Source organism: Amblyraja radiata, chromosome 3, assembly GCF_010909765.2.
Source record: "Amblyraja radiata isolate CabotCenter1 chromosome 3, sAmbRad1.1.pri, whole genome shotgun sequence".
Lineage (NCBI taxonomy): Eukaryota > Metazoa > Chordata > Chondrichthyes > Rajiformes > Rajidae > Amblyraja > Amblyraja radiata.
Window position 1 is genome coordinate 65367567 of NC_045958.1, and position 21814 is coordinate 65389380.

The 21814-nt window shown below is 46.3% G+C and overlaps 1 protein-coding gene across 1 annotated transcript in view; it reads right to left on the reverse strand.

Moving 5' to 3' along the window:
- Positions 1 to 21814, reverse strand: part of LOC116971560 (paladin-like) — a 120664-nt gene that overhangs the window by 81048 nt on the left and 17802 nt on the right. Inside the window, exons 6-8 of the mRNA XM_033018794.1 lie at positions 20554 to 20714; positions 19304 to 19379; positions 4203 to 4307 (exon numbers count right to left, since the gene is read on the reverse strand). Coding sequence (XP_032874685.1) covers positions 4203 to 4307; positions 19304 to 19379; positions 20554 to 20714 — 342 coding nt within the window. The remainder of the gene's footprint in view (positions 1 to 4202; positions 4308 to 19303; positions 19380 to 20553; positions 20715 to 21814) is intronic.

The window sequence follows — 21814 nt, forward strand, 5'->3', positions numbered from 1 at the left end:
AAATGTGAAATCTCGACCGAAATGGAAAAGATCTCGGCGATTCTGTGTCTGGTTTCGGAGTAGCAAGGAATCAAAGGAAGAAAGGCGGCCGGCAGCCGGACCGACGCCGGACGGCGGCAGTCACACTGTTTTAATATATAACTAGACCAAGTGCAGACCCGTTGGGTCTGTTTCCCCAACGGCGTTTGCGGGGGGGGGGGAGGGGGGGCTGCTGCATCAAACTCACATTAACCACCCCCCAAACACACAGGTGGGGGGAGGGGGGTGAGAAGAGGGGAGGGAGGGGAGTGAAGGAGGAGGAAACGGGACAGATTTGGGAGGGAAAGGAGATCGGGGTAGGGGGCGAGAGAGGGGGATGGGGAGAGAGATGTGGGGGAGGGGGAGGATGGGGAGGTAAGGGAGGAGGGAGGGAGGGGGAGAGGGGTGGGGGAGAGAGGGGAAAGAGTGGGGAAGGAGAGTGGAGGGGGGAGGGGGAGAGGTGGAAGTGTGGGGAGGGAGGAGGAGAGGGGTAGGGGGAGTGATGGAAGAGGGACAGAGGGGTAGGAGGAAGGGGGCGGGTGGAGAGAGGGAAGGGGGTGGCGTAGAGAGGGAAGGGGGGTGGGGGAGAGAGGGATGTGTGGGAGAGGGAGAGGGGTGCAGAGAGGGAAACATAGAACCATAGAAATTAAGTGCAGGAGTAGGCCATTCGGCCCTTCGAGCCTGCACCACCATTCAATATGATCATGGCTGATCATCCAACTCAGTATCCTGTACCTGCCTTCTCTCCATACCCCCTGATCCCTTTAGCCACAAGGGCCAGATCTAACTCCCTCTTAAATATAGCCAATGAACTGGCCTCAACTACCTTCTGTGCCAGTGAATTCCAGAGATTCACCACTCTCTGTGTGAAAAATGTTTTTCTCATCTCGGTCCTAAAAGATTTACCCCTTATCCTTAAACTGTGACCCCTTGTTCTGGACTTCCCCAACATCTGGAACAATCTTCCTGCATCTAGCCTGTCCAACCCTTTAAGAATTTTGTAAGTTTCTATAAGAAACCCCCTCAATCTTCTAAAATCTAGCGAGTACAAGCCGAGTCTATCCAGTCTTTCTTCATATGAAAGTCCTGACATCCCAGAAATCAGTCTGGCGAACATTTTCTGTACTCCCTCTATGGCAACAATGTCTCTGAGCATTGGGCATTGTGACATCACACAATGGATCGTTCACCAGGGTCTGGGGCTGGGGCTGGGGCTGGGGCTGGGGCTGCTTCTATGGGTGAGAAGCCAGTATTTTTTGAAATATTAGGGGGGCGGGGGGGGGCTGCGGCATCACACTCACATTAACCACCCCCCAAACACACAGGTGGGGGAGGGGGGTGAGAAGAGGGGAGGGAGGGGAGAGGAGGAGGAGCAAACGGGACAGATTTGGGAGAGAAAGGAGAGTGGGGTAGGGGGTGAGAGAGGGGGATGGGGAGAGAGAGGTGGGGGAGGGGGGGGGGGGGAGGGAGGGGAAGAGGGAGGGAGGGGGAGAGGGGTGGGGGGAGAGAGGGGAAAGAGTGGGGAGGGAGAGTGGAGGGGGTGGGGGGAGAGAAGTGGAAGAGTGGGGAGGGAGGAGGAGAGGGGTAGGGGGAGTGATGGAAGACGGACAGTGGGATAGGGGGAAGGGGGCGGGGGGAGAGAGGGAAGGGGGTGAGGGAGAGAGGGATGGGAGAGGGAGAGGGGTGAGGAGAGGGAGAGGGGTGGGGTAAGGGGAGAGAAGTGGAAGAGTGGGGAGGGAGGGGTAGAGGGAGTGGTGGAAGAGGGACAGAGGGGTAGGGGAAGGGGGCGGGGGGAGAGAGGGAGGGGGTGGGGTAGAGAGGGAAGGGGGTTGGGGGAGGGAGAGATGGGTGGGAGAGGGAGAGGGGTGCAGAGAGGGAAACATAGAAACATAGAAATTAAGTGCAGGAGTAGGCCATTCGGCCCTTTGAGCCTGCACCACCATTCAATATGATCATGGCTGATCATCCAACTCAGTATCCTGTACCTGCCTTCTCTCCATATCCCCTGATCCCTTTAGCCACAAGGGCCACATCTAACTCCCTCTTAAGTTCCGATTGGACATATGTGAACATTGGGCATTGTGACATCACACAATGGAACGTTCACCATGGGCTGGGGCTCCTGCAAAGGCATATGTAAATGAATCCATTCTGATTGGACATCTGTGAGCATCGGGCATTGTGACATCACACGTTGGAACGTTCACCAGGGGCTGGGGCTGGTGCTGCTTCTATGGGTGAGAAGCCAGTTTATTTTTGAAATATTGGGGGGGGGGGGGGAAGGATTTGATTAAAAACGTGTACTTAAACACGACGAAATGTAATGAGGAGCGGATACTTAGAAAGAAAAGTGAAATCTCTACCGAAATGGAAAAGATGTCGGCGATTCTGCGTCTGGTTTCGGAGTTGCAGTGAATCAAAGGAAGAAATGCTGCCGGCAGCCGTCCATGTAAATGGATCCATTCCGATTGGACATCTGCGAGCATTGGGCATTGTGATTGGACATCTGCGAGCATTGGGCATTGTGACATCACACGACGGAAACGAATCAAAAGGAAGAAAGGCAGCCGGACGGACGGCAGGCGACAGGCACACAGTTTTATAAGATAGATAGATAGAGATAGAGATAGAGATAGAGATAGAGATAGAGATAGAGATAGAGATAGAGATAGAGATAGAGAGAGAGAGATAGATAGATAGATAGATAGATGGAGAGAGTGAGAGAGAAAGAGAGAAAGAGAGAAAGAGAGAAAGAGAGAAAGAGAGAAAGAGAGAAAGAGAGAAAGAGAGAAAGAGAGATAGAGAGATAGAGAGATAGAGAGATAGAGAGATAGATAGATAGATAGATAGATAGATAGATAGATAGATAGATAGATAGATAGATGCTTCTAGGTGTGCATATCTCTGAAGATCTGTCCTGGATCCAGCACATTGATGCAATGACAAAGAGAGCTCATCAACACCTCCACTAGATTCAGTGGAGATTCAGTGTGTTGATAAATACTCTATTGAACTACACCATAGAGAGCGTGCTGACTGGTTACTTCATGGCCTGGTTCAACAACTTGAACACCCAGGATGAGAAAGGAGTCTGTGGAATTCTCTGCCTCAGAGGGCGGTGGAGGCAGGTTCTCTGGATGCTTTCAAGAGAGAGCTAGATAGGGCTCTTAAAAATAGCGGAGTCAGGGGATATGGGGAGAAGGCAGGAATGGGGTACTGATTGAAAATGATCAGCCATGATCACATTGAATGGCGGTGCTGGCTCGAAGGGCCAAATGGCCTACTCCTGCACCTATTGTCTATTAATTCCTTTTTGAAGCAACCTAAAATATGTTTCATCTCAAACTTTTCTTCATGCTGATGAAAGACCATTGACCCATAATATTATTTCTGTTTTTCTCTCTCTTCGTCGATACTGTCTGAACTAAAGTATTTTCTGGTTTTAATTTCAAAGTAAAGCATTTCAATGGGTTGGTACAACATTTCAGCATGTTTCATAAAAAGTACTTTATAAATGACTTTGCTTCCCAAGCCCAAAACAGAACCTCACTCATTTGGGGCACTTGAAAAAATGTGGGTGCACAACACACACTATCATTTTACAAATTGAAATGAAAGGTTCCACATTTCTCTCTCAATCCTGCTTTCTGCCATTCTCCTTCATAATGCCACCCAATATCAAGCAAGATTAAGGGAGTTGTGGCCCGCTGTGTATTTTGTTTGTGAATTAATCTGGATTTTCAGTTTTGTACAAATAACATATAGTAAATTTCACATGGATATTAAAGTTTCAAACCTGTTCATGAAGATAGCTGTTGAAAGCAATGAGGTAGAAGTACCTCTGAAGGGACTGAAAGGTTTTGCTGATCGATGCTTCTCTTGAATCCTTATGCTGAGTGGTGCAAGACAATTAAAGACAAATATTAAATTTGTCAATATTACAGAGCATGATACTTTCTATTATTTGGCATGAGAGCATCTTTCTGATTTGAACTCAAAGTTCCTTCATTCGGCTTCCCATCCAATAACCCCTTCAATTTTTCAGTGCTTATGTTTTGTGACCACAAATGTCAAACGTAACAATTCACCAAGGATTAGATTCCAATCTCAATTATTTTTTAAATGATCTCATTAACTTGTTTGAAGTGCATAATTTGAAGTGCAAGAAATGCATAAAAGCTTACCGGTTTCTGATACCATTCATCAGATTTCAGGACTTCATCTTTGTATAGAAAAATTGATTCCTTCAGATTGAGCATTTCTGAACAGATATTCACTATGCTATCCACCTGCAAATTTAAATAAGATACTCTTTTGACAGTTATTACAATGAATTTGCACTGGAACATATGTTGTCTTTAATATTGAAGGAAGACTCTCCCACTCCTCTCCATTTGTTCCAGCCTGTGTGTGGGATTTTAAATCAGAGAAAATCAAGAGGCGAGTGACCCAAAATCTGTCCAATGTTCGCTGGAATAGTTCAAACAACACTCAAACAACAAAGCCCTTGCCAAAATATATGTATCCAAATCCCCCTCCAGTAGAAGCCAAACCCAGACATGAGCCCTGATTATAGATTTTGTAAACACATGGAAAATAGGCATTTTATGAAGAGAAAAATGCAGCAGGAAACTAAGAACATGGCTCCCAACACCAGCACAATCACTCCATCCCCTCTTCGCGACTCTCGTCAGCAGCGGCCTCTGCAGTCCGTCTGTGTTTTATTATTTTTTGTCTCGTTTTTATGTAGATTTTGTTTTGTTTTTTGTTGGGGTATGTGTGTGGGGGGGTGGGGGGGGAGGGGGTAACTTTAAAATCTTTCCCCTGCATGGGAGACCCGACCTTTTCTTTGTCGGGTCTCCGTTGTCGTTGGGGCTGCAACGTGGGGCGGCCTCCAGCAGGAACGACCTGGGGTTCCAGCTGCGGAGCTGCCGACTACTCACCGTCACGGGGCTGGCCGAGTCCGGAGTGGGTGGAGCTGTGGTTGAGCACTGCTGCCACCCGACCCCCGGAGTTTCGGAGGCTGCAACTGCGGGTTTGGCGGAAGCGGCACTGGGAGCCCGCGGGTCCCTGCTGGGTGACCGCTTTTCGGGGCTTCCGCAACGGCGACTTCTCCCACCCGAGTTGCGGGGTTGAAGAGCACCTGAGCGGGGCCTTACAGCACCGCCCCGCGTGGCTTTAATGGCCGCGGGACAATCGCCATCGCCAGCCGGGGGCTTTGACTTTGACTCTGACTCTGACATCGGGGAGGAGAGTGCAGTGGAGAGATAAGTTTTTTTTGCCTTCCATCACAACGATGTGATGGATGTTTGTGTAAACTGTGTTGTGTCTCGGGTCTTTTTGTTTTGTAATGTATGGCTGCAGAAACGACATTTCGTTTGGACCTCAAGGGGTCCAAATGACAATAAATTGAATTGTATTGTATTGTATATTCATTCCCCCTTCCCACCTCACTTCATCTGTGTGGCTTAGCCTCGTTCTTTGCAGACACAGAACTTGATCTATCTTACTGCATTTAAGCATTATTTTTGTGCCGAGAGTATAAAACCTTACTGATCTTTCAAGATTGGGCAGAGATTCTCCAATAAAGAGATGAGAAGCATAAATGTTCAAGAAGGAACTGCAGATGCTGGAAAATCGAAAGTAGACAAAAGTGCTGGAGAAACTCAGCGGGTGCGGCAGCATCTATGGAGCGAAGGAAATAGGCAATGTTTCGGGCCGAAACCCTTCTTCAGACTGGGTTTCAGCCTGAAACATTGCCTATTTCCTTCGCTCCATAGATGCTGCCGCACCCAATGTGTTTCTCCAGCACTTTTGTCTACCTGGGAAGCATAGATGTCAGGAATCAGAAATGGAATTGGGTATTGTTTCCTTCAGTGTTAACATTCTTGCAACTGAATAATGTGCAGAGGGATCTTAGAGACTAGGTTCATAGCTCACTGAAGGGGGCAGCACAAGCACATTGGGAAGTAAAGAAGGCATATGGTATGCTTGCCTTCATTGCTGGGCGTTGAGTATAAGAGTCAGGTAGTTATGATGCAGCTCTACACCACTTTGGTTGGACCACGTTTGGAGTATTGGTTCTGGTTGCCCCATTTTAGGAACGATAGAGTGTCATAGAGTGATACAGTGTGGAAACAGGCCCTTCGTCCCAACTCGCCCACACCAGCCAACAATGCCCCAGCTACTTAAGTCCCACTTGCCTGCGCTTGGTCCATAAACCTTCAAACCTGTCCTATCCATGTACCTGTCCAACTGTCTCTTGAATGATGGGGTAGCCCCAGCCTCAACTACCTCCTTTGGCAGCTTGTTCCATACACCCACCACCCTCTGTGTGAAAAAGTTACCCTTCAGATTCCTATTAAATCTTTTCCCCTTCACCTTGAACCTATGTCCTCTGGTCCCCTATTCCCATACTCTGGGTAAAATACTCTGTGCATCTACCCCATCTATTCCTCTCATAATTTTGTGCACCTCTATAAGATCTCCCCTCCTCCTTCTACGCTCCAGGGAATAGAGACCCAGCCTACTCAACCTCACCCAAAAGCTCACACCCTCTAGTCCTGGCAACATCCTCGTAAATCTTTTGTGAACCCTTTCAAGCTTGGCAATATATTTCCTATAATATGGTGCCCAGAACTGAACACAATATTCTAAATGCGGTCTCACCAACATCTTACAACTGCAACATAACCTCCCAACTTCTATACTTAATACTGCGACTGATGAAGGGCAAAGTGCTAAAAGCCTTTTTGACCACCTTATCTACCTGTGACTTGACTTTCAAGGAACCATGCACTTGTACTTGTAGATCCCTCTGTTCTACAACACTACCCAGAGGCCTACCATTTACTGTGTAGGTCCTGCCCTTGGTGGACGTCCAAAAATGCACCTCACACTCTGTATTAAATTCCATCAACCATTCCTCCGCCCACATGGCCAAACGATCCCGATCCTGCTGCAAACGTTCACAACCATCATCACTATCTGCAAAGCCACTAACTTTTGTATCATCAACAAACTTGCTAATCTTGCCCTGTACGTTCTCATCCAAATCATTGAAGTAGATGACAAACAGTAATGGGCCCAGCACCGAACCCTGTGGCACACCACTAGTCACAGGCCTCCATTCTGAGAAGTAACCTTCCACCATCACCCTCTGCTTCCTTCCATGGAGCCAATTTGCTATTCATTCATCTATCTCTCCTTGGATCCCATGAGATCTAACCTTCCAGAGCAGCCTACCATGTGGCACCTTGTCGAACACCTTACTAAAGTCCATGTACACAACATTTACAGCTCTGCCTTTGTCAACCTTTTTTGCTCACGTCTTCAAAAAAATCAATCAGATTTGTGAGACACTACCTCCCACGTACAAAACCATGCTGACTATCACTAATCAGCCCTTGCCCATCCAAATGCCTGTTTTTCCTATCCCTCAGAACACTCTCCAGTAATTTACCAACTACAGATGTTCAGCTCACCAAACTATAGTTCCCAGCATTTTCCCTGCAGCCCTTCTTGAAAAGAGGCACTACATTTGCTACCCTCCAATCCTCTGGCACCTCTCCTGTATTTAAGGATGACTCATGTGGATGAAGGATGTGGAGGCTTTGGAGAGGGTGTGGAGGAGGTTTACCTGAATGCTGCCCGGATTAGAGGATTTCAGCAACAAGGAGAAGTTGGATAAACTTGGATTGTTTTCTCTGGAATATCGGATGTTGAGGGAAAGCTTGATAGAGGTATATACATTTATGGGAGGCATGGAGGGCAGACAGTCTGAACCTTTTTCCTAGGGTAGAAATGTCCAACACTAGAGCACAAACTATAAAGTGAGAGGGGGAAAGTTTCATGAAGATGTGCGGGGCATGGGGTTTCTTTTTTACACAGAAAGCAGAAGGGGCCTGGAACACATTGTCAGAAATGGTGGTGGAGGCAGTTACGATAGGGGTATTTAAAAAGCTTTTAGATAGGTACACGGATATGCAAGGAATGGGTTGATGTGGATCATGTACAGGCAGATGAGTTTAATTTAATTTGGCATTAAGTTTGGCACAAACACTGGGCTCGAGGGACCATTCCTGTGCTGTCCTGGTCTATGTTGTATGTTCTACATTTTAATACTAGTTTAGAGCAACTTCTTGGGGGAGGTAAATGCGTTTGTAGCATTGAAACACAACGTGGAAACAGACCCTTTAGCCCAACTTGCCCTTGCCAACCATCATGCCCCATCTATACTAGTCCCACCTGCCTTTGTTTGGCCCTTTAAACCTATCAATCCACGTACCTGTCTAAATGTTTCTTAAATGTTGCAATAGTACCTGCCTCAGCTATCTCCTCTGGCAGCTCGTTCTATGCACCCACCACTCTTGTGTTAAAAAGTTACCCCTCAGGTTCCCATCTAATCTTTCCCCCCTCACCTTAAACCTATGCCCTCTGGTTCTCAATTCCCCTTCTCTCAGCAAAAGGCTGTGCATTTATCTGATCTAATCCTGATTGAATTTCAGTTTGAAAACATTGATTGTTTCTTAAATAATAATGTTAGTTCATTTTTGATATGAGCTGAGAAAGTAGGAAGAGGAAGAAGAGTATATTTGAACCTCCCAAGGTGATAGAACATAAGATTTATCATAAAATTACACAGAATATGAAATCATCTCACAAAAAGTAAACAGGGCATAGTACTCACCTCCTCCACAATTCTCTGGCCATTGGGAAAGAGAGTCATATATTTTTCAACAAGCTGAAACTGCCTTTCTGGGCTAGAAATATTTTCTTCCACAGATCTACATATATAAAAATGCATCTGATTATTAAATATTCCTGAACAATTAAGCATTTGTTATGAATTTACAAAGGCTGCTCAATTAAATTATGTTGGACATTATTAGCTATGTAATAAAATAATTAAATTCATTATTTTGTTTATTTATTATTTAATTTTATTATTATTATTATTGTTATATTGTTTATTTTTTAATTTAAATAATTAAATTTCCACAGTTGAGATCAAACAGTAATGAAATGTGTAGGAAAGAACTGCAGATGCTGGTTTAAATCGAAGGTAGACACAAAATGCTGGAATAATTCAGCGGGACAGGCAGCATCTCTGGAGAAAAGGAACGGGCGACGTTTTGGGTCGAGACCCTTCTTCACACCGATGTCAGGGGAGTGGCGGGACAGAGATAGAATGCAGTCGGAGACAGTAAGACTGGTGGGAGAACTGGGAAGGGGAAGGGGAAGGGGAGGGAACGGTCTCTGCGGAAAGCAGAAAGGAGATGGGAAGATATGGCCAGTAGTGGAATCCCATTGGAGGTGGCGAAAGTGTTGGAGCATACGTATAATCCTCCAACACTTTCACCACTTCCAACGGGATCCCACTACTGGCCACATCTTCCCATCTCCACCCCTTTCTGCTTTCCGCAGAGACTGTTCCCTCCGCAACTCCCTGGTCAACTTGTCCCTACCCATCCAAACCACCCCCTCCCCAGGTACTTTCCCCAATAACCGCAGAAGATGCAACACCTGTCCCTTTACCTACCCCCTCGACATCCATCCAAGGACCACGACAGTCTTTTCAGGTGAGGTAGAGGTTCACTTGCACCTCCTCCAACCTCATCTACTGTATACGCTGTACCAGGTGTCAACTTCTGTACATCGGCGAGATCAAGGCTTGGCGAACGTTTCACTAAACACCACCGCTAATTCCACCTTAACCTACCTAATCTCCCGGTTGCTCAGCACTTTCATTCCCCTCCCATTCCCAATCTGACCTTTAGACACGAGGTGCATTCGAGTAGGCCATTCAACCCTTTGAGCCAGCACCACCATTCAATGTGATCATGGCTGATCCTGGGCCTCCTCCATTGTTAGAGTGAGGCCCAGCGCAAATTGGAGAAATAGCACCTCATATTCGCTTGGGTAGCTTACACCCCAGCGGTACGAACATTGAATTCTCTAACTTAAAATAGCCCTTGCTTTCCCTCTCTCTCCATCCCCTCCCCCTTCCCACTTCTTATCATTTAGAAGAGTTTTGGCAGTGAAGATCTCTCCTGCAATTCAAAACAATGTTTGTACTTACTGTTATTGTCCTGCTTTGTTGATGAGGCTCCAAAAGCTTTGTGACCTTCGATTAACATGAACAGAAACATTATCACTTCCTAGCTTGGATATCATTTTGAGTTGTTTCAAATGTCTTACCTTTCCATCTGAGGAAATTGCGTCCTGTGTGCTATGATCAGTGCACCTAATATCATTCCAAGATTGGAACGTCCAACTCCTGTTTGACAACTAAAGAGTAGAGCAGGAGGTGGTTTAGGACCGGCCCTGAAAATCATATTTGGACAGTCCTGGAAAATCATAACAGGAGATAAGTTTGAACAGTGCCAAAGCTTGCAAGTGATAAATTTGCCTGATGTATAAGTAACATGGGTTGAACGTGCATTGTTTAATACAAGGGTCAGACCTCCAGAGGCCACATATTCATTCAAACTAAGATCAGTTAGTTCCCAATTGGTCAATTAAACTTCAAAAATACATATCATCTATTAAAAAAAAGTGTTTTAGTGGAGCACAGAGCCTATTTAAATTAATGACCCACCTTAATTATCATAAATAAAATTCTGTTCTTTAAAATGACGGAATATTACAGCCAGATTAAGGCCATTTATCTAATTTTGCTAGTGTAAGTTCTTTGAACCTCTCCCCCCCCCCCCCCCCCCAAAGTGTCCATGGCAAAACATTTGCTCATCGATATTAATTGTATTTGTTCAGTTTAAGTCTGTATCTCTCAATCCCTTTTCTAGTCAAGTGCCTGTCTATGTATCTCTTATGTAAAATGTAAAAATTGTATCTGATCCAACAGCTCCTCTGGCAGCGAGTTCCTGATATCAACCACTGTCTGTGTGAAAAATGTTCTCTTCATATCCTCTTTAAAATTCCTTCTGCTCCCTGTAAACCCTATGCCCATGTTTTTGACACACCTACCCTCAGAAAAAAGATTTTGACTCTCTATCCTATCTATGCCCCTTATAACAGATCACCAATGAAATCCCTTCACCCTCGGGATAATAAGCCCAGTCTATCCAATCTCATAAACTAAGTCTTCCAATAGAAACATAGAAAATAGGTGCAGGAGTGGGCCATTCGGCCCTTCGAGCTTGCACCACCATTCAATATGATCATGGCTGATCATCCAACTCAGTATCCTGTACCTGCTTTCTCTCCATACCCCCTGATCCCTTTAGCCACAAGGGTCACATCTAACTCCCTCTTAAATATAGCCAATGAACTGGCCTCAACTACATTCTGTGGCAGAGAATTCCAGAGATTCACCACTCTCTGTGTAAAAAATGTGTAAATGAGTGATAGCTGACACACTGTAAGATTTACTGTGAGTTTAATGAAGCACGTGGCACACACGTCCCAGCACTGACTGCATCCAGCCTTCAGGCGTACTGGAACCTAGTGGGAGGAGCAATGGGAGGATACTACAGTTATAGTAATATATGATGGGGCGTGGTTAGTGGTGATGAGGTAACTACATTATAGGTTGCATGCATAACCCATCTACATCCTTTCCCTTACGATTTAAACAAGTTACTACAGTGGCAGGTTTATTATACAGAACCTGCAAAGCTAAGCAAACTCTCCGTAGCGTGCCGGAGGTTTTACAATCCGACCTGAGCGAGTGCGCACAGCACCTTCACCCTCCCCACCCGAAAGAATAGGAGGAGGGACAGGAACAGAAACAGGAGGGGGAGAGAAGATGGGTGGGGAACCCAGCTTGAAGGGGGAACGGAGAGGCACAGGTGAGCCAGGTGAGAACGAAGGGGTAGAACGAGCTGAAGTTGGAGAGAGAGAAGATTTTGCAGGGGACAACAGAGCCTGGGGAGCAAAACCGGGAGGAGCAGGGGGGGCTACCCGAGGCAAGAGGACCGACCGCGGCATGCAGGGAGCAGATGGTACATTAGTGGAGGAAGGCTCGACACGCGAAGGAGGGGTATACGGAACCGCAGGAGGTGGTTTGGGCTCGTTAACCGCCAACAGGTGCTGGCGGCTGCGTCGGTATACAGTCCCTTCGAAATCCACGAGGTAGGACCGTGGCGCGCTGTCAAACCCGACAACGGTGGCAAGTCGGGAATAGCCGGTGGGCGTTTGCAAACGGACGACCTGTCCAGGCATCAGTGGCGAAAGAGGGCGGCAGGATTTATCGTGCGATCGTCGCTGGATCTCGTGCTTCAGGGCAATACGTTTCTGGACATCAGCAGGCTGCAGGACCTTAGGCATCAGGGACTGCTGGGCAATAGGCATCGGAGGGCGGACAACACGGGACATAAGTCGCTGGGCAGGGGATCCCATGGTACTGTCTCTGGAAATGTTGCGAAGGTTCAGGAGACACTGATAGAAATCCCCGTTCGAGAGGCGGGTTTGCTCAAGCAGGTGCTTAGCGCTGCGGACCGCCCGTTCAGCTAGACCATTGCTTTGCGGGTACTCCGGGCTGCTGGTGAAATGATTAAAGTTCCACTTCGTGGCAAACGCTCGAAACTCAGTGCTGGTGAACTGGCGACCGTTGTCGGTCTGCAGCCGGACCGGGGAACCGAACGTGGCAAAGTGGCGGCGAAGCTTGCTGATCACCATCTCGGAGGTGATGGCAGGGAGGAGGTCAACCTCGAACCAATTCGAGTAAGAGTCCACTAGCACAAGGTAATGCCTCCCGCGCCAATCGAAAATGTCGGCAGCCAGAGAAGACCAGGGCATTTCAGGTGCCGGCTGCTGCAAAAGTGGTTGTCTTTGCTGATGCGGGGCAAGCGAGTGACAGTCCGAACAGGAATCCACCCTTGCCTGGATGTATTTAGCCATGGCCGGCCAGTAGTACTGTTCCTGGGCATGAGAGATAGTGGCTTCTGCCCCGGGATGACCCATGTGGGCGGCATCAAAATACAAGCTATGCAGCGATGCCGGGATGACAACTTTGTGCCCTTTGATAATATACCGTCACGGAGGACCAACTCATCGCGGACCAAAAAATAGGGGTGAACGCTGGCAGGCAACGAATTCCGCTTGGTGGGCCACCCGCGCTTGATGACAGCAGCAAGCTGCTGTAGGTCGGGGTCGTTAGCGGTATGTTCAACCAAGCACTGCAGCTGGTGAGAAGGGACGAAGTTAACGTTCAGTACCTGTAAGTCCGACTGCTCGAAGGGGTGTTGGTCACAAGAGGTCCGGGGGGCCCGGGACAGTGCATCAGCCACATGCATCTCGGTGCCCCTCTTATATATGATTTTAAAGTCAAAGCGCTGTAGCTGCAGCATCATCCGCTGTAGCCTGGCAGGAGCACAGTGTATCGGTTTGTTAAGTATTGTTACCAGTGGCTGGTGATCCGTTTCAACGGTGAACCTGGTGCCAAATAAGAAGTCCTTAAACTTCGAACACGCGAAAACCACCGCCAGCAGCTCCTTCTCTATCTGAGCATAGCGCTGCTCTGTGTCCGTCATGGTCCTAGAGGCATAGGAGATAGGCAGCAGCGAGTCGTCAGCGTGGAGTTGCAGGCAGGCAGCACCGAGACCAAACCGAGAGGCGTCGCAGGTGACCACGATCGGAAGCAGCAGATCAAAAAACTTTAGTGTGGGTGTGCTGACCAGCCTCGTCTTCAGCAGGTCGAACGCCTGCTGGTGGTGTGGAAACCATGCCCAGGCAATGTCCTTCTTTGTGAGTTGTCTCAGGGGTGCGCTCAACTCGCTGAGGTCGGGAATAAACTTCCCCAGGTAATTCACCATACCCAGGAAGCGCTGCAGACTGACAGCGTCTGTCGGGGCGGGCAGCTCAGAGATTGCGCTGGTTTTCTGCGGGTCTGGTTTCAACCCTTGGGCCGTGAAAATGTGGCCGACGTATGTGACCTCAGGCACCCGGAACTTGCACTTTGACCGATTGAGCTTCAAATTGATCTGCCGAGCACGGTCCAAAATCCGCCGGAGGTTGTGGTCATGTTCGGCCACATCCCTCCCATAGACCAGAATGTCGTCCACAATAATTGCGCAGGGCAGACCAGCAAATAATTGTTCCATTGAACGCTGAAATACCTCGCTGGCAGAGTTGATGCCGAACGGCATCCGTAAAAACTTAAACCTGCCGAAGGGCGTGCTGAACGTGGTCAGGTCCGTGGAGCGTTTGTCCAGTGGTATCTGCCAAAACGAACTTTTGGCATCGAGGACGGAGAACACAGTGGCTTGTCCCACCTGGGCGGCAACATCTTCGACCGTCCTCATGGGGTAGTGGGGCCGTTTAATCGCCATATTCAAGTCCTTGGGGTTGATGCATATTCGTATCTCATTCTTTCCTTTCTTCAACGTGGCGACCATGGTGGAGACCCATAGGGTTGGATCGCTGACAGCCTCCAGCACTCCCATGTTGACCATGTCCGTCAGCATATTTTCCACCTTGCCCTTCATGGCAAAAGACACTCTGTGGGGTGGACGGATCACAGGCACCACAGATGGGTCAGTCACGATCTTGTACACCAACGGCAGCTTCCCCAACTTGTCATCAAACAGGTCTGGGTACTCACATAGTGGATCCATCACAGGTTGCACCTCGTGGACCGTAGGGGCAAACGACACCAGACCAAGATCCTGGCAGGCCTGGTTGCTCAGCAACGTCACACAGTCACTGTCCAGAATGAAGAAAGACAGGTCCTGGGAAGATTCCTGCAGCACGCAGTGGAAAGTCGCCCTCCCCACAGGTGTTAGTTCCTCTCCCCCATAGGCACGCAAAACAGAGCGGTCTGCAATCAGCAGCTCATTATTCCTTATCTGGTGGAACAACTTTGTTGACATTACGTTCACTTTTGCCCCCGTGTCGAGCTTAGCAGAGAAGGACTTTTTGTTTACAGTTATGTTCACAGAAGGATCGGGGAGGCTAGATCGGCTGTGGAGGAGAGTGTAAATACTTACATCTCCCGTGGAATAGCTGAGCTCAGAGTCGGGGGCAGCGTCAACAGAGGGCTGAGAATCCAACTCACTATCTACTTGTAGAAGGTTGTTTAGGAGTTGTCTGGGAGCTGAAGGCACTTTCCCACGGGACCTGCATGCAGCTGCAAAATGGTTTCTTCTCCCGCAGAAATTGCAGGTCTTCCCAAGGGCTGGGCACTGTGAATCTGAGGAGTGCACGTAATTGCAGTTAGGACACTTGTTAGATCTTGGGTCCCGGGGTGTACGAACGGGCCGCTGTGGAGGGCGAAAGTTCTCCCTCATCCGTCGTTGTCCAGCAACACCAGTTAAATTTATGGCTCGGTTGTCAGACCCCTTCTGCCCTTGAGGATGGTGGACCACTTCGGCAATGCGGCACGCATGCATTGCCTGAGTTAGGGTTAGGTCAGGCCGTTGCAGCAGGTCGGCACGCAGCTTCTGATCGATCATACCAGTGACGAGAATGTCTCTGATGAGCTGGTCGCGCATGGTTTCAAATCGGCACCGCTGGGCAAGGTGCCGCAGGTCAGCGATGAAGCATTCAACAGGTTCATCCGGCTGTTGCTTGCGTGAGAAGAACCTGGCCCGCTCCAGTATACGGTTGGAGGGCAGGTCACATATCTCCGCGAATTTGCGCAAAAGACATACCGGGTCGTCGGCCGATTCAGCTGGCTCGACCGGCTGGTCGTTGTCATCCAGGACCGCTGGTTCGTAGACAAAGGCTTGAGCTCTCATCATTGCGTCGGGACCGGCCAGGTTGAGCAGGAGTGATGCTTTGACCGCGGCTGGCTCATTCCGGTGCACAATATTGGCATAGTGAGTGTAGTCCATCACAAAAGTTGACCATCGCTCCGCAATGTCAGCGTCGAAGACAAGGGGAGATGGCTTTCGGCATGAAGATGCCATGTCGAGGGAAACCCAACACTGGGCACTAACGGCGACAAAATAAATGAAAACCGGTAAACGGGAAACGCGAGTCTTTTAAACTTCTGACACCATGTAAATGAGTGATAGCTGACACACTGTAAGATTTACTGTGAGTTTAATGAAGCACGTGGCACACACGTCCCAGCACTGACTGCATCCAGCCTTCAGGCGTACTGGAACCTAGTGGGAGGAGCAATGGGAGGATACTACAGTTATACTAATATGATGGGGCGTGGTTAGTGGTGATGAGGTAACTACATTATAGGTTGCATGCATAACCCATCTACAAAATGTTTTTCTCATCTCAGTCCTAAAAGATTTCCCCTTTATCCTTAAACTGTGACCCCTTGTTCTGGACTTCCCCAACATCGGAAACAATCTTCCTGCATCTAGCCTGTCCAACCCCTTAAGAATTTTGTAAGTTTCTATAAGATCCCCCATCAATCTTCTAAATTCTAGCGAGTACGAGCCGAGTCTATCCAGTCGTTCTTCATATGAAAGTCCTGACATCCCAGAAATCAGTCTGGCGAACCTTCTCTGTACTCCCTCTATGGCAAGAATGTCCTTCCTCAGATTAGGAGACCAAAACTGTACGCAATACTCCAGGTGTGGTCTCACCAAGACCCTGTACAACTGCAGTAGAACCTCCCTGCTCCTATACTCAAATCCTTTTGCTATGAATGCTAACATGCCATTCGCTTTCTTCACTGCCTGCTGCACCTGCATGCCTACTTTCAATGACTGGTGTACCATGACACCCAGGTCTCGTTGCATCTCCCCGTTTCCTAATCGGCCACCATTCAGGTAATAGTCTACTTTCCTGTTTTTGCCACCAAAGTGGATAACCTCACATTTATCCACATTATACTGCATCTGCCATGCATTTGTCCACTCACCCAACCTATCCAAGTCATCTTGCAGCCTCCTTAGCATCCCCCTCACAGCTAACACTGCCCCCCAGCTTCGTGTCATCCGCAAACTTGGAGATGTTGCATTCAATTCCCTCGTCCAAATCATTAATGTATATTGTAAATAGCTGGGGTCCCAGCACTGAGCCTTGCGGTACCCCACTATTCACTGCCTGCCATTCTGAAAAGGACCCGTTAACTCCTACTCAATCCAGGCAATATCCTGGTGAATCTCCTCTGCATTCCTTCCCTGGTATAATAGCATTCCTGCGGTGTGGAGACCAGACCTGAATGCAACTTTGATGGCATTAGGCAGGAACTTACACAAGTTGATTGGAGTAGGTTGTTTGCAGGAAAAGGAACATCAGGAAAATGGGATGCTTTCAAACATGTACTGACAAGAGTTCAGGGCATGCATGTTCCTGTTAAATTGAAGGGCAAACCAGGTGGGTGTAAGAAATTGCAGTTGCCCTGGCATTTTATGGGCAAGGGCTGATTAGCGATAGTCATGAGGGTGGTATGTGATGTTTGGGGTCAAGGCCCAAGGGTCAGCCTGAGTTTAGAACTTAAGATATTATTTTACAATTGTACAAGACGTTGGTGAGGCCTCAGTTGGACTATTGTTTCAGTTTTGATCACCCTGTTATAGGAATGATCTGATGAAGGGTCTCGACCCAAAACGCCACCTATTCCTTTTCTCCAGAGATGCTGCCTAACACGCTGAGTTACTCCAGCATTTTGTGTCTATCTTTGGTGTAAACCAGCATCTGCAGTTCCTTCTTATACCTAGGAAAGATGTTGCTAAACTGGAAAGAGCGCAGAGAAGATTTACGAGGTTGTTGCCAGGTCTTCAGGGCCTGAGGTTTGGGAAGAGGTTGGGCAAGCTAGGACTGTATTCCTTGTAGTGTAGGAGGATCTTATAAAGATATGTAAGAGAAGAATAGATAGGGTAGATGCACAGACTATTTTACCCAGAGTAGAGGAATCAAGTACCAGAGGGCATAGGTTTAACGTGAGAGGAGAAAGATTTAATAAAAACATTTTTACACGCAGGGTGGTGGGTATATGGAAAGAGCTGCCAGAGAGGGTAGTTGACGAAGAATCTATAACACCATTTTGAACACATTTGGACAGGCACATGAACAGGAAAGGTTTGGAGGGATATGGGCCAAACATGGGCAGATGGGACTCGTGATCAGCATGGGCAAGCTGGGCCGAAAGGCCTGTTTCCATGCTGTATGACTCTATGTCTCTAAGTGCAACCTAACCAGTGTTTTGCAAAGTTACAATATAACCTGCCAAATTTTCTATTATTTGCCTTCCTTGAAAATCCTGAACTATTTTGTTTCATAACAATATATTCAGTTCCCTTTTGAAAACTACGATTGAATCTGCTTTTATCAATAGGGAAAAAATGGTATCAATAGAAATTCAAATCGAGAGGTGTTTAAATGACATCACAATAATGTTCTGTTATACCACCAATAATGTTCGGTTATGCCAAAGTCAGAATTAATAATAGGACTCAAAATAAATGTGCCAAAGGTTAATCAGACTATGGGGTAGTTTTGGTGGGCACTTTTGTCAGGGGAGAGCAAATCTGGCATGGGCAAACGCAGTACTTTCATTGTGGTGCGTTCTGGCATTGGTGATCCACTCTGTAAAGATCTTACTAAATGTTTAAGGCCTCTTCATTATTCTGGGCACCAGGCACACTGACTTCCTCAATCAGGCAGAGGTTAAACTGCAATTATATTGTCATTGAGTATGATCCTGATTTGTATTCAGTTTCATTCTGGACCACAGTGAATACATGAGAGTTATATACAGTGATACAACTCTCATATATACAGTGGGAATTGTGTTCACATTGGCAAATTATGCCGTTGTATTTAAATATACCTCTATCGATCACATCCTTAACTTTCTCCTCTTCACTTGCTTGTGCTGAAATGACTTTTTAATACTGATATAATTTTTCTGGTCTGAAAAAACATGTCAGGTAAATTACATTTTTGGATTTCAATATTAGTTGTAGTAGCTCTCCTGAATTTTTTTCTACCTCACAGAAGGTAAATTACCTTGTGATCCACATTTCCAAAGCACCTGAACATCAATCTCTTTCAGTTTGGAGCAGCTGGTAACACCAAACTTTTTCAGTCAGCAACATTTACAGCAGTTTCCTTTCTTTCATCCTAGGACAACTGGTGAGATTTAATATTTCAGTCTGTAGATTGGTTTCGGTCTCCTTCTGCCAGGTATATTTGGAGGGATATCAATCCTTTTACAACATCATGTAGGCTTTTAATCTGTCTTTCAGGCTGAAACATCTGTTGCAGTTTAAATATTTTGAAAACAAAAACATGTGGTGCGATTTAATCTTTCAACATCTTGCAAATTTCTATCCTCTTTGTACCAGTGCCATGAGATACATTTACCTCTTCACACTTGGGAATCAATTACACCTCGCATATTCCTATAACTTACCCTGACAGTACTAATGAAGGAATCAAAGTCTGCTTCTTCCAGAGTGGCAGCAACAGGCAGAGGTAGTCGTTTATACCTGGGAAACAGCAAGCATTGCAGATTATTAATCCAACATATGCCCTTTCGGCAACCCTGCCCGTACCCTGTCAGAGATATTCACTTTGTCCTATTACTTTGTCCTATTACTTTGTCCTATTCCTTCCCCCTCCACCTTCTCTCCAGCTTGTAAATATATTGTTTTCTATCTTACAAAGTCCTGACAAAGGGTTTTCAACCTGGGACACAGTCTGTTTCTGTTTCTGTTTCTCTTTCCACTAATGCTGCCTGATTGCTGGGTCCACCCAACAATCTATTGCTATTTATTGTTCATCCAATGAACTGCATTCTGACACATGCTGTTTTCTGTGTGCCAAAACGAGATTGAATTTAAACATATTGCAATGCTCTGTTTATTTAAGATAAATAGTTGTACCACCATTTTGTACTCAGCAAAGTTCCAAATACAGCAGCAAGACATTGCTCTGAGATGAGAAAAGGAAAAGTAGCTGGGTTTCCAATGAGAACTGCGCTCATATTGTCCTGGATCTTTGTCATTCCTCTGAAACACTTAAAAGGGCAAGCAGAGCTGAGGTTTAAGGACTTTAAGACTTTTGCCTTCCATCACAGTGAGGAGTTGCCTGGTAGACTCACTGTGGTGGATGTTAAACTGTGTTCATTGTGTTACTGTTCTGTTATTTTATTCTCTGTCATGGCTGCAAGGTACGTAGTTTCGTTCAAACTAAACATTTGAATGATAATAAAGGATACTTTACTTTTTACTTTAGATTTCATACAAAAGAAAAGTTATTTGACAGTCCAGATTTCCCAACATGAGCATCACCAGAGATTATGTCTGCAAGTCTTTCAGGACAGCTTGATCAAACCACTTTTAGCTGGGAACTCAAGCAAGTCAGAGAGTCATACGGCATGGAAGCAGGCAGAACCAAGTCACCAGGGATCCCATACATATTAATCTTCTGGATCAGCCTACCATGGGGAACATTTTGGCCAGATGTAGCCAACATCTACTGCCCAACTCTCATCAATCACTTTTGTTACCTCCTCAAAATGTTCAAACAGGTTTGTAACTATTTTGATAAAGAACATTTCACTGAAATTGATACCTGATTGGCCAATTAAAAGAAGGAATTGTGGTCAATGTTTGGAAGGAATCCAAGCCACTATTTTAAAACTCGCATTAATAAAAGTACCTGAAGTATGGCATTGTAAAGACATGGCCTCTGTAGACCTCTTCTGAAATACGAACATCCTCCACATTCTCAATTGTCTTTGGGAGAGGCTCAGTAACAAATTGCTCCGTGCCATGATAAACAAAATAAGTTTGGTTGCTCAAAACAGCAAAATCCAACAGCTAAATGCAACGGAAAAGAAACAATTATTAGGACGCCGGATTCTTCCTGGCCTCCTGATCCCCTTTGATACAAGACAATGCAGAATAATATATTCCCTTTATTGATGTAACAAGATTAAGATTGAAATACCATCCTCATTTACATAATTGACAGCAGAAACAATTATCGTGTGATTTAATACAGAAATTCAAAATCATTGATTTAGATTTGACCACAGTGGTGAGGCACTATGGACAGACATGTTTCATTTCCTTAGTGGCTTCGCTGGGGATTTCTTCAGTGTCAGGAGCTTTTATTGCAGGTTTGCTGTAACAACAGTTGAAGGACAGCCCTTGCTTTATTGATTAAATCATTGCATTAATTCTGGATGCTGCCAGGGTTCAACATCAACCTTAAGTTTTAACCTGAAAGTTATCTCATAGATGGGGTTTTTAATTTGTCAAATGACTCAATTTCTGTTATCTTTTAACATAAGCCTTTTGGAGAAACTGGGGCTTAGTAGATCACACCTCAATGTCAACAGTTTCAGGGAAATCGTTTTGATTTAGTGCAGCAGCCCCATTGATCGTTCAATTTAATCAAGATGCTCTGTAGTTCAAGAAGTGGCTTTTTCCAAGAGGTTAAGAACATTTATCGACAGAAATATCCATCCAATGCATGCAAAGGATGTGCTCGGCTGTGATCTATTTTTTGCTTACTTGGTCATTGAGATGGTAAGAGTGATTCTGAAGCAAGTGCTGTACTTGTCCAGAATACACTGGTCATTATTCTCTCAAATGCGAGGTCAAATCTTAGTACATCCACGACACACAGTGCCTCATCAAACACACTATACAACCAGGTTATCATCCTTGCTGCTTTGTCCATAATTTTGTCCGTGCACAGGTTTAGTGTGCCTATAATTTAGCAACTTCAGTCTCCTGTTCTTTCCTGCACAACACTGTGACAACACTGAATTTACCTGCAACCCAGCACACATTCTAGATTTGTTTCAACTGACTGAAGGAGTTCATCTTGCATCATGGATGTATGATGCAAGATGGCAAGATGAACTCAGAATCTGAATTCCCTGACATGCTTATCTGGTCAATATTCTGCA